The 12,247-nt window shown below is 42.3% G+C and overlaps 1 protein-coding gene across 3 annotated transcripts in view; it reads right to left on the bottom strand.

The window, feature by feature from the left end:
* CMIP (c-Maf inducing protein) overlaps positions 1-12,247 on the bottom strand; it is a 130,408-nt gene that overhangs the window by 28,573 nt on the left and 89,588 nt on the right. For all 3 annotated transcript variants that reach the window (XM_015640182.3, XM_015640184.1, XM_033517161.1), the window contains exons 4-7: positions 5,866-6,027; positions 4,671-4,712; positions 2,455-2,517; positions 952-1,032 (exon numbers count right to left, since the gene is read on the bottom strand). In XM_015640182.3, coding sequence (XP_015495668.1) covers positions 952-1,032; positions 2,455-2,517; positions 4,671-4,712; positions 5,866-6,027 — 348 coding nt within the window. The remainder of the gene's footprint in view (positions 1-951; positions 1,033-2,454; positions 2,518-4,670; positions 4,713-5,865; positions 6,028-12,247) is intronic.

The raw sequence follows: 12,247 nt of genomic DNA on the forward strand, positions 1-12,247 counted from the left end.
ATGACAACAGATGGTCGCTAAAATTATATGAAAAAAACTAAAAGAAGTTGATTATGAAGTTACAGAGGTTCATCCTTGAGATCACAGCCAAATCAACTGCCTTGAATGTTTTATTTTATTTATTTATTTGTTATTCTTTTCCACTGCATTGTGAAGTAAGACTTCTTCATGTAAATGAAAAACATTGGCAGGAAACTTAATATGCCACAAAAGCTGGAGAGCTGGTAAATACCCCAGACATCTATTAGGAAAGGAATATGGATCATGTAAGAATATTTTCAGAGTTTGGGGAAGGGGAATCTGGTCTATAGGCTGTAAAGCAAAGCAGGACATTTATTTCAAACACTGACAAGGGATTGATCAGCACTGAGAACAGAGAAAACGTGGGTAAGAACAGCCATACAATGACAGAGTACCTAAATCCTGCAATGGAGGAAGGAAGGAAGAATAGCAGTAGAAAAGTATGAAGATATTCAGGAAACTGATGTAAGTACTCACTGGACATGAGCCTAAAGAAAAATGGAAACCAAGAGGGCTGGTGGTGTCCTAAAGAAAGAGTGTTGAGGGCCCCAGCTCAAAATGAGCAAAGTCCCCATTCTGCTTTTGTTACTTATTTGATTTTAAACTGTTTTAACTGCAAGGATGGCATGCAGGGAGTAAATAAGGAGCCAAGGGCCAGGTGGGAGAGAGCTGGAGCTGCAGATGCAGGCACTGCTGCCAAAAGAAATATCCCTCAAAACACAGCTTTGCTTAGATGCTTTTGAAGATCCCACTGAAAGCTTATTAGTTCTGCACTGCTGAAGTAACACACAATTACATGCAGCATTCACAGTCTGGGGGCAGATTTAGGTACCACAGTGCATTACAGGCAACAGAGCAGCTGCTGCTCACAAAAGGTGTGGCAGTAAAACTTCTCCAAACTGCTGGAGCTCCCGTGGCACGAGCACTCACCATGTTGTGTTTGAGAATCCTCTGGACCACTGGGGTGAACACCTCGATCACCACCATGGACCGCGGGCGCTCTCGGCAGTGCTGGAAGGAGAAACAGGTCATTTTGTGAGCTGCAGAAATCATAGAGATGGGTCTCCCCCTGCCTTCACACCCCATGCATGGATTACCCCAAGATCCAAGGGCTAAATTAATCTTTCCTGAGATTAAGGTACTCGTAACACTGCTCGTTCCTATGGATTTGCTGGCATCTAGCAGAAGATTCCCATGGGAGCTCACAAACTGCAAATTCCCTTCCCTGTCGCCTATTCTTCCCAAAACTCACTGCAATGTACCATATTTTGGGGTCTTACTGCCAACAGTTTAAAAAGGAAAGGGACTGGGGATATGGGATAAGGAAGATATGGTCGCACAGGCAGTGTAATGCCACAAACCTCCTTTCTCTGGGATCCAGGCTAAAGTGGTGGACCTTGGAAGGTACCAACAACCCATCACAGGATGAAATATATAATCATGATGCATCAGTCAGAGTAGTTTAGGTTGGGAAAGACCTCTGAAAGTCATCTGGTCCAAACCCCAGCTCAAGACAGGGGTGATTTTGAAAATAAAATCTCCTTCTCATTACCCTGTCCATTTCTGTTCTGGGAAGTCCATAACCTCTGTTCTCTTCTACAACTACACACACCCCACCACACATTTACAGACAATTAGGCACCCATCTCTGAGAGATCAAGGGCAAAAAATCCCAGATCAGGGATTAAAATGCATCAAGTCTACTTGATGATGACAAAAATGATCAAGTCTACATCAGGCTACTGATGACCTAAGAAGGCTTGTACAATTACAAGTCAGAGGAGTGTCTGTAACTTGACTCAATTTCTGTAGGAAGAAGCAGCTGATGAATAACTCTGGATGGGAATTACAAGCACCATCCAGAATGTTTGACAAATGCATACCCAGTTATCAGCAAGCAAATTTAAGCAGACTTGAAACTGAAACACAAACAGGCCTTGAGGAAAAGTAGAATTTTTAAGTCCACAAGGTCTGCAATGCAAAGTACTCCAAAGTTTATGGATAAAGGATACAAAATGCAGCACAAGCATGGATTTACCAAAAGAGGATGGGTCCTTATGATCTTCCCACTGCCATTACCCAATGACAAAATACCATAAGGGTTGAGTTACACACATCTGAACACAGGAGCTCCAGTGATTTCTGCATTAGCTGAACACAGCATGCAGCAGGACACCTCTTCTACCCAGACTGAGGCATGGGAGTCCCAAAATTTTAACTCTCACACAGTATGAGGACAAAGCAGTCTGATATACTAAGCATATGACTGTATTCATCATAATGGTTCTGTTCAGCATTCTACTATCATTGCTTGCTGACCAAAAATTAAATTTAATCTGGGCAGGAGGCAAGAAGTTAAAAACAAGCCTCTTGCTCAAAGAACTACATTCATATACAACTATGAGATTACAGAAAGCAAAGCTGTTCTGATACCTTGCAGAAGAATTCACAGAGGTCAGGAGGAGGATGGTTGTTTTCCAGCAAAGGTGCAATTGCCTTTAAAAAGAAAAGGAGAAAAAAGAGAAAAATTGAATTTCAAGGTGGCAACTGGAGAACGCATTTTTGCAAGGAAGTGTTTTTCTTGGGGGAATAAAAGCTCACTTTTAGAAAAGGACAAAAGCATCAACTGATAAATTAGAGGTGGGCCATGTGTTTATTTTACAAGTGAGCTCAAGCACACCTCTGCTATGAATCCTCAGGAAAATTCTGCTTCTAACTACATCAGTGTAAATACGTAAAACAGGCAAAGGAGTGCAATATTTATAATGGTTTAAATGGAAACAGGAGCAGACCAATTGCTTTAGGATGTAATAAAGCAAGGATGAATCTGGCTCACTATTGGCTATTCAGTTCGAATATCTCCCTAAAAGAAAAAAACTGAACACCACCACATACACATATCCTTTGTGAAGGAGTTGAAGCTCTTTTTTGTGACAAAGAGCTCACTAAAAGCAACCTAGCACTGTTCTTACCTGGGAAGACCCTATTTATCAAAATCAAGCATCTAACTTTGTAAAAGCTGAGATCAACCATTCCTTTGTTGCTACGCAAACCAATGTGCTTATGCTGGGTAAACACATTAGAGGTCATACCTGCCACTGAGGAGGTAATGAACTTATGCTGTTGTTACTTCCTTTGTAAATTAGAAAATGGTACCAGAATAATATATTCTATGTGGTGGTGCCTTCAGGTTTTTCCACTCTTCAGTTACAGGGATTCCCAGTACCCATTTCAATGCAAGACACTAAACACAGCAGCCAGAACGTTTTGTCTTAACTGAACACCAGATATTTTATCTGGATGGCACCTGGGGTTTTACTAGGGCAGCCTGCTTTGGTTTTTGCTCCTCCTCTCATCTCCTTACTCAACCCTGTGAGTCTGCTTGCAGTGGCTGTGTTTCAGAGACACACACACAAACAGGTCAAGAATCATGTGAATTTTAACAAGGAAAACCAAGCACACCTGCAAAGCTCTGTTTTGGTTACATGTCAGAACTGTGATACTTATTATCATGTGCCATCCTTCTGCAACTGTCCACTCCTCCTCTGGAGGCCAGAGGGGATGATGGAGAATACAACCCCTACACAACCTACTCGAAGAAGCCATCAACCAGAAAAGGGGAATAACACAGGCTGAAAGAACCTTTGGAGGACACCTGGTCCAGCTGCCCTGCTCACATAAGGGCCACCTCACATCTTTTATTAAAAAATCCTTTCTCTAAAAACAGCCTGTTGTAACTGGGAGTGTGAACTACCCTTGATTCTAGAATTACATGAAAGATATAGCAAAGCACAGTAAATGCCACTTCAGAAACTTATCTCAATGGCTAATTCCATCTAAAAAGGAATCTTAAATAGCAGTTAAACACAATCAACACCTACTGGCAGCTATTTGCCACCTTGTTATTTTGCAGAAAGAGTCACAGAGATATGATACTATCAAGTGGTGATGAGGCTCTAGATTAGATTACTGGGAAAATCTGGAAATTACCAGAGAATGAAATTAAATCACAGTGATGGCGAACCAAGTTCCACCTCTCTTATAAACTGTTGAGATTTTATTCTTTGTTTCACAAGCAACAGAGCTGCCACTTGATTCACTTATTTCTATGTCTAAATACATGTGACCTACAAAAAAGAAAAAAGTTGAAGAGGATATTTTTACAAATAAGTTAGCAGGGTTTTAAAGAATAACAATTACAACAATCCCTTGCTCACATAACCCTCAGCAGTGGAGACATTCTGTATATGGTAGCATTAGCCTCTCTGGAAACTACTCAGCCTAAGGGTTTTATAGGGCACATCTGGAAACGATGGGGTTGGACTATTTAAAGTACATCTATAGATATGGATATTGCTGCGTAGCCTCCTAAGGAGGCCATTTGGAGAGACTGTTAACACTCAACATGCTGTGCTCTCTCACACAGGCTGAGAGAAAGCTTTATTGTAATTCATCTATGAAACAAGAAAAGAGAAATGACAAAGCCGCACAAAAAATAGACAAATGGTTTTCATTCCCGCCTAAGCTCAGCAGCAGTGGTGGAAAGGATTTCACATTTGCCCTACTTCACTGGGGCAGAGACAGGCACTAAGAGAACTATTATCAAACAATATAGATTTGTCCTCAGCTTTTGACAGAAAGATACTCACCACAATAATGCTCTCATGGTCTTGAGTGGTTAAGTTGTTGTTCTGAAAGAGTTGAATAGAAGAAAGATGAGTGAGTGAAGAGCACTCTTGAGTTGGTACATCAGCACACAGAGTCCTCAGCTACCACCAGATACAAGCAGAAAGGCTCAATTTTCTGAATAAAAACCATAATATTAAAACCATTCTCCTAAGGTAGGTAGTACAATGCCTGCTCTGAGGAATGGTGCAAGACTTCATTCTTCAGCACACAAACATCAGGATACCAGAGGTCTCAGTTGAAAAAGTAAAGCCAGCAATACATTTCTTTTAAATGTTTTCTTAGAACAAGCTGTATGTCTCTAAAAAAAATTATTAAAAGGATTGTTGTGGTGAGTTTTTTGTGTTTTCCAAAAAAACTCAGTCAAAATTCAGTTTTCCTGAAATTCCTTCTTTAAACATGGTACCAGGAAAAGCCAATAAATTGACTGGAAGTCACCTATGCTACCACCTATGCAGAAGAGTTTGTTCTGTGCTTTTTCAGTAGCATGATCCATCCAGAGGTTACAACAGTGAGAGGTGCTAAGATTTTTCACTACTGCAAGAAAAAATAATGGTGGATTTTTTTGCTTATATCAAATCCTTCTGCTATCACATCAGAACTAAGACATGAAAAGCCTGCTCAGCGTTACATTTCCAGTCCATGAAAAATTAAATATTTGAAACAGATATTATAGGAGAAGGATAGAGAACTCTGAAGAAAATGCTTTTCTTTACCACAATTAGTAAAAATAAAATAGCTACACAATTAATTAATTGGTGTGTGTAGATATATTGGTACAAAAATTATTGATCATGGAAGCAAAGCCAATGGAATAGAAGTCAAAGGGAGCTTTACCACTGACTTAAGGCATAAGTTAAACCCATGACAAATTTGCTGTATATAATTAAGAAAACCAAAGAAACAAAAAACCAACTGAAAAAACCAAGCCAACAAACTCAAAGACATATGGGGCTTGTTTTGTTTCTAGAAATCTATGTAACATGGGTCAAATTTTACTTCTCCCCAACAAGTGCAAACTCCACTCAAGTCAGCAGAAGTCACGAGCAGACTCGCGAGCAGAATTTTGACAGCCCAAGTTAAAATAAAAACCAACCCCCAAACTTTTAACTGTTTGTCTCTCATCTGAGAGAGCCAGGAGCCCTGCTGAGGCCGTACCTCTGAGAGCAGCTTGGAGACAATCTCCAGGGGTGCCTGGTGGATGGAGTCGTCCTGCAGCGGGGACGTCAGTGCCATGTCCACCAGCGTCCGGATCTCCTTCAGCACCACCTCCCAGCGGCTGGGGTTACTCAGCACCTTTTTGTACTTGTAAATCTTCTTCTGCAAGACATGTGAAAGGGCCACACTGACACCACCATAAACCTCTTGAATGGAGCTGTGCTTCCTACTGCCCAAGGGGGCTGCTTTGTATTTTGAGTTTTGCTTTTTCTGCTGGCTGAAAAGACATACTTGAAACATTTAAATAGACAAGGAAACCTTTTATATCTAAACTAGTTTCTTCTGTAGAAGCAATGAGAAACCATGATTCTTTTCATTTCAAAATGAGTTTTTCTTAACTCCAGAGTATCTTTCTTTTCATCATCTCCTCTCACAAACACCTTCTTACTCAGGCTAATGACAGATACCTGCTATTGAACTGTTTCTAAAGTTAAGCTCTTGTTAAGAGATCATTAAGGAAGGGGGGAGAGAGAGAGGCCAACAAAACAGCACTCTTACAGATATTTTATTATAAATGTGAATTCGCATTTGGAATTAACTTAAATCAATTATACCAAAGCAAAAAAATCTCACAGACTAAGAGGCTTTTTTTTCTGTCTTGAAGGAGCCTGAAAAGTCATGATGTCACCCTCCAGCTGTAACATAAGCCAACTCATAAAGTCTCCAAATCTTCCATACAACAGCATTTCCACTCTCAAGAACAGCATTCCTGATTGCCTAACCCAATCTGCCCCAGTTCCCTGCATGGCCCTGACCACGTCCAAGCTATTTCATCAACTGCCCCATCCACAGACCAGCTGGATAAGCAGAGGACAACTCCTCAGCAGCCATGTGACCACAAACTGCTGAAACAAAAGCTGCTTTATAACATAAAAAACAATCTTTAGAGAAAACCCACCCATCCAAATTCCCAGAGATGGTTCAATGACACTCTGCAAGTTCAAGGAAATTATGGTGAATGTTCAGAAATCACTTCTGAAAAGAACATGAAGGGCACATGAGAGCCAGGAGGTGCCCAACAAGAGTGTGGAGGCAGTGCCAGAGGCAGGGGAGGAACTCTGCAATGAAGGGACAGCAACTTGTGTTTAGCTCCCATGCCCTTCCACTTCCCTCTCTGCATGAGCCTGGCCCTCAGCAAAAAGGGATGTCGTGAAATATGGACATGTGCTCAGGTTTATTTAATAGCACTGGCTGGGCACACATGTTTACGTGAAAACTTCAGTGTTTTGCACAAAAAATGGATCTTGCATTCCTCGGCAGCATTTCCAGGAAAATCAGATAAACTGTCCATTTTGTGCAGCTTGCAGATCTCAACTGCACATTTTGGGCTATACAGAAATGTAACACAGGCAGGGGACTTTGCACAGGGCCTGAGTGCTTTGTTTTGTTTTGGAGCTTTGTGGCTCCTGGCATTTCCCCCTGTGCTTGCCCAGGGCAGCCCCAGCAGGAACCATCTGACCAGGCTGGCTCTCTGCTTATCAGCCACTTCCTTCCCACCCTGCAGCAGATCTACTGCTCAACAGCAAACAGTCACCTCTGCACCCCCACCTGAAACACAAGAGACAGAGAACAATGCAGAATAAAACAGATTTCAAATGCACTGAGTTTGTCAGCATTGTTAAAGGGCGGAGAGGAGAGTGGCACTAGGCTGACACGTAAAGGCTGATAAAGCAATCCCATTATCTTTTTAATTAAATTCATGCCAAGTACAAAAGCACATTGGCAGTGTAGTTCACACTTTCAGTGCATTTTAAGCCACTGAAAAGCCAAATAAATATAAAAACATGCTGCAGACATTATCAAATGTGGCTGGGATTTCAAAACTGCCCAGAAATCTTTGTACTTCTGAGCTCCTTGGGACAGAGTGAATCCAGCAGTGATTTTAAGCTACCAGCACTACTTCTACATCACAAATTTCTTAGACTCTTTAGGAAACTTCAATCAAATAATTTAATTTCTCTTATTCACTTAGTGCCTTTATCTAGGGTCTTTATGTTAGACCCATGCCAGCACTAAATCTAAGACAACCAGACCGTTTTTTAACTGGAAACAACTCCTTTCTAATTAGACAGTTTTTAAACTGGAAACAACTCCTTGCTGACTAATTGAGGACACTAAACCAAGCTGGCTCAAGAGATGCTTCCAATTTCCAATGCTGAAACTTATTCCTTGGCCCTGAACTGTGAAGAAGTCAAAGCAGAATTGGAAGCCGACAAAAATGTGGGGACGGGGGGATGACAGACAACTGGGTTATTGCATCCCTGCCTCTCTGGGCTGCCCTTTTCTGGGTGAGTTACAACTCATTCTCAGAGCAGCTCTTTCAGCCTAAGGGGAAGCTGCTGAAGGAAACTCTTGCCCAACAGGACACTGCTCAGACAACTCCACCACAAATATCCTTCTTTCGCTGTCAAATCCACTCTTGCTTGGGGTGAAGGAGGAGCAAGGGAGTTTTTCTTTCCCTTTTAGAGATGTCCATTAAAAGTCAGAATTCTGATGATGCCGATGTCTGTAAGAGGGAACACAGCAGGAGCTTTACCCGTTGCCACACAGCGAAGACCAACCAAAGCTGCTGCTCAGGGCAGGACTCACAGGGAGCATCAGGGGACAGCCACCTTTGCAGACACACCAAGCCTGCTGCAAGCACAGAATCCAAACTTATCAGTGTGTGCTTCACGCTTCCAGCACAATGGACTGAGTGGCACTGACAGACTGAGCAGTCTGCGAGTGACATTACAGGAGTCTTCAACGATGGTGGGAAAGCAGCAGAAAACAAATGAATAAATAGAGGAGCCATCCCCAAGAGGGTTGAACTCTGCTGTCCTGAACCTTTGGCCATGGTTACAGTGCTGTTTTTCTCAGCAGAATGCTTTTCACTGTTGAGCGCCTTGCTGAAAGCCTCAATTAAACCCTGAAACCTATCAGTGGGTTACAGAAGCAATTTGCTGTGTCTCAGCAAGCACTTAGGCAACACAGAGCCATCTGCTTCATTCTACCTTCGCTGGCTCCAGAGCAGGGCTCGACAATCACTCATGAGCTGAAAAACAAAGCTGCCTGGAAAAGACTCACATGGAGAACAGGAATGTCAGTCCAGGGGTTCACTCCCTCTGGATGTAGGTGTAAAAGATGCCTTCAGTTGCTGAAAAAATTCTCACAACATTTATCATTAATAGCCTGAGCAAGAAAAATACCAAGATAAGAATCCAGTTTCTAGGGGGATTTCACTAAAAGCAGCAGCTCCTGTGAAAATTTATGTGAGTGAAAATAAGATATGCCAACTTGGAATTCGACCCTCCTAGTTACTGACCAGCCAGAGCCACACAGTCAGTGTCACTCCAAAATCTTACCATGCTGACTTTAAATGCAAAACCACTGAATTTAATAAGTACCCAGAAGAAGTAGAATGAGGAGAATAAGTGACACTGACAGGGCATCCTTCATTCTCAAATCACTCTAATTAATTAAGTCTTGTAGAAACTCAAAGATCTAAATCTCAGTTCTCTTTTACAGGAGGAAAAAACTAAAGTCCACATATGAAAAATTACTTTTCTAGAGTTATTAAGCTAAGAAATGTGACAAAAATCTATAAGCACTTGGTTTTATCATCAGTGCTCAAAAGTCTTTGAACACTGCTGTGAACAGAAAGTTCAAGAGAGCGTAGGAAACTTTCTGCTTTTTTAAAGTAAGATCTTCATATGTTTTTCTATCCTATAATGGCCTCATCTTGTAGCCCTTGCTCATACACCACTTTCTTGGACAAGAATGATAATACTGATGTAGTCAACAGCTAAGAAAAATGGACTCTAATGCACAAAATCAGCCAGCATGGAACATTTGCCTTGTTCAGCCCTAGCAAGACCTTTCATGTTAGGAACATCTTAAAGCAGCCAGCACACCTGATCCAAAAAGGGAAAAATGAAGTTAGCCTTTTTGATGACAAAATTTCATCCCTGCTTTGCCACTGCAAGCCAGGGAACATTCTGTACTCTCAGGAACCTGTCTTCCCAACAGCAAATACTATCTTCATTACATAAAGAAAATTAATGGCCATCCCTAATGTCCAAGAGGCTGCTAAATTCTAGCTCTCTTCCCCCTTTACCACATGCAGCCTGAAAGGATTCCTTAGCAGGGAGACTTCTGCAGGGATGGGACAGAGCAAAGCTCCGGCAGGGACGGGACAGGACGGAGCTCCGGCAGGGACGGGTGCTGCCCTGGAGGGTTGTGGGTGCCAGCAATTGTTTATTTCTTGCTGAGCAACGAGAGCAGCTCCAGCAAGAGGGAAAAGGTCAGGCTCCCGCACAAAGGTCCCCCCAGCTCATTGCGGGGATGGATGACACGGGCTAGTGTTACACTTCAATGTTGACAGTGCTTATGTAAAATGGAGGTGCCTCTTGCTAGATGCAAAGCTGCAGAGATAAAAACAACATAGAGAGCAGACTCTGGAAAAGTTTCCTCCACTGCAGCAGAACATTTTGTTCAAACACTGCGGAACAAGGAACAGGAAGAGTTGCTGGCGATGTCCAACACACATGTTGGCCTGTCCTACAAGGCCCAGGTGCACCATGTATTCTGCAGCATCACCTGCTGGCATTTTGACCTTTAATGCATTATTGTCATGAAAACAAAGAGGGTATGGCATCCCAAAACTCAGCAATACCCATGTTCTACTTTTAATACTAACAGGTATCACTTACTTCATGGTAGCCTGGAAAATACCTAAGGTTAACTTGCTGCTAACAAAATTTTCCCTGCTAGTCAGAGATGAACTTAAATCACCAGCTGAATCCACTGAAAGCTTTTGGAACTATGTTCCTACCGGCAACATTTACCAATATAAAAAAGAAAAATAAAAAGAAACATGCCTGAAAAGACTAAGTCTATAGAAAGTCCCAATCCAGGCAAAGGGCTAGGGCTGGAATGAGATTATGGAAACTTTTCTAAATCAGGGACTTCAAACTGCTCATGCTGCAGTAATCAAACTCTTTGTGACCTTCTGAAAGTTCTGTACAGAAAGACTAATGTGCTGCTCTCTAAAATAGATACAACACAGCAGCAGCAAACTTTTGCTCTCAACCATGTTTTCAGGTCATGGCATTTTTTGCATATTTCATTCTACCCAATACTGAATTGCATCAACTTCTCTGCTTCAGTTGCTTCTCTGAATGCAATTGCCTTGGTCGAGGCTTACTTTCCCACAAATTTCTTGCCACAGGCCAAAGAAATGGAGGGAAATATTATAGGATAAGCTCTTCTGATTCTCACTGTGTTAAGATCTAAATAACACTTTGTTTTTTGCCAACTCATATAAAAAAGATGTTGGTAAAATCACCATTATTTATTACATTGAGACCGGCACCTGTGAATCTATGGCCTGAATAAATACACCCAGTGACACTCTGTCCCCCGAGCAGCTCACACTCTAGATGATTAAAAGCAAGAAGGAAAGAAAAAGCAAGAAAACCAAGGTGATTTCCTTGAGATCATATGGCAAGCCAGAAACAGAGCAGAACTGAGGTGTTCTGACCCTCAGGCCTCCGAGGCAATTGCTGGATCCTGGCATCCCAAGGAGAAGCGCCACTGGCAGGCACCATGCCCACAGCAATCTGAATGTTGATACCCTGTTGCTGTGCTTCCCTATCTGACCATGTCTGGCCACCACCTTTTCCAGCCTACCCTGATTCACCTGGTTTTTTCCACCAGTTTCTGCCACCTTGCTCCAGATCTCACTAACCCAGGCAAGAACCCCCCAAGGCTCAGGTCAGCGCTGTTCCAGAGCTGACAGAGTTCAGTGGGTTCAGCAAGCGGTGACGTGGGTTCAGCTGTTACTGATGCACGACCTGGAACAACCACACAGACACTTCCCGCAGGCACAGGGTTTGTCCTTTGCTCGGGTACCACTGGGACAGTACCACTGCAAAGGAAAAGAATGCTGAAATAAACACAATTTTAAAAGTATGAAACAGAGAAAAAATGCATTTCTGCTTGAACCAAGAGAAGTGCAAAGTGGACATGGGACACGGAGTGGGTCACAGGGCAGGCTCCTCAGCCACCTCTCAGCATGACACTGGGCAGCTGCAACATTAATGAACTGCAGAACTTGCTCATGAAGCATATTATATATCTTATCTACAGAGATACATATATATATATATATATACACACCTCCTTTGCACACAGCTGTCAAGCGACTGACCATCCTTCTGGGCTTCTGCTCTTGGATGTGCTCAACACTACTGAAAAGATATCCTTCAGTAACAACAGAAGATGAGAGGAAGAAACAGGGAGGACATCCTACCCAAGGGAAAGGAAGAAAACTAAAACCATG

This window comes from Parus major, chromosome 11, assembly GCF_001522545.3.
Source record: "Parus major isolate Abel chromosome 11, Parus_major1.1, whole genome shotgun sequence".
Classification (NCBI taxonomy): Eukaryota; Metazoa; Chordata; class Aves; order Passeriformes; family Paridae; genus Parus; species Parus major.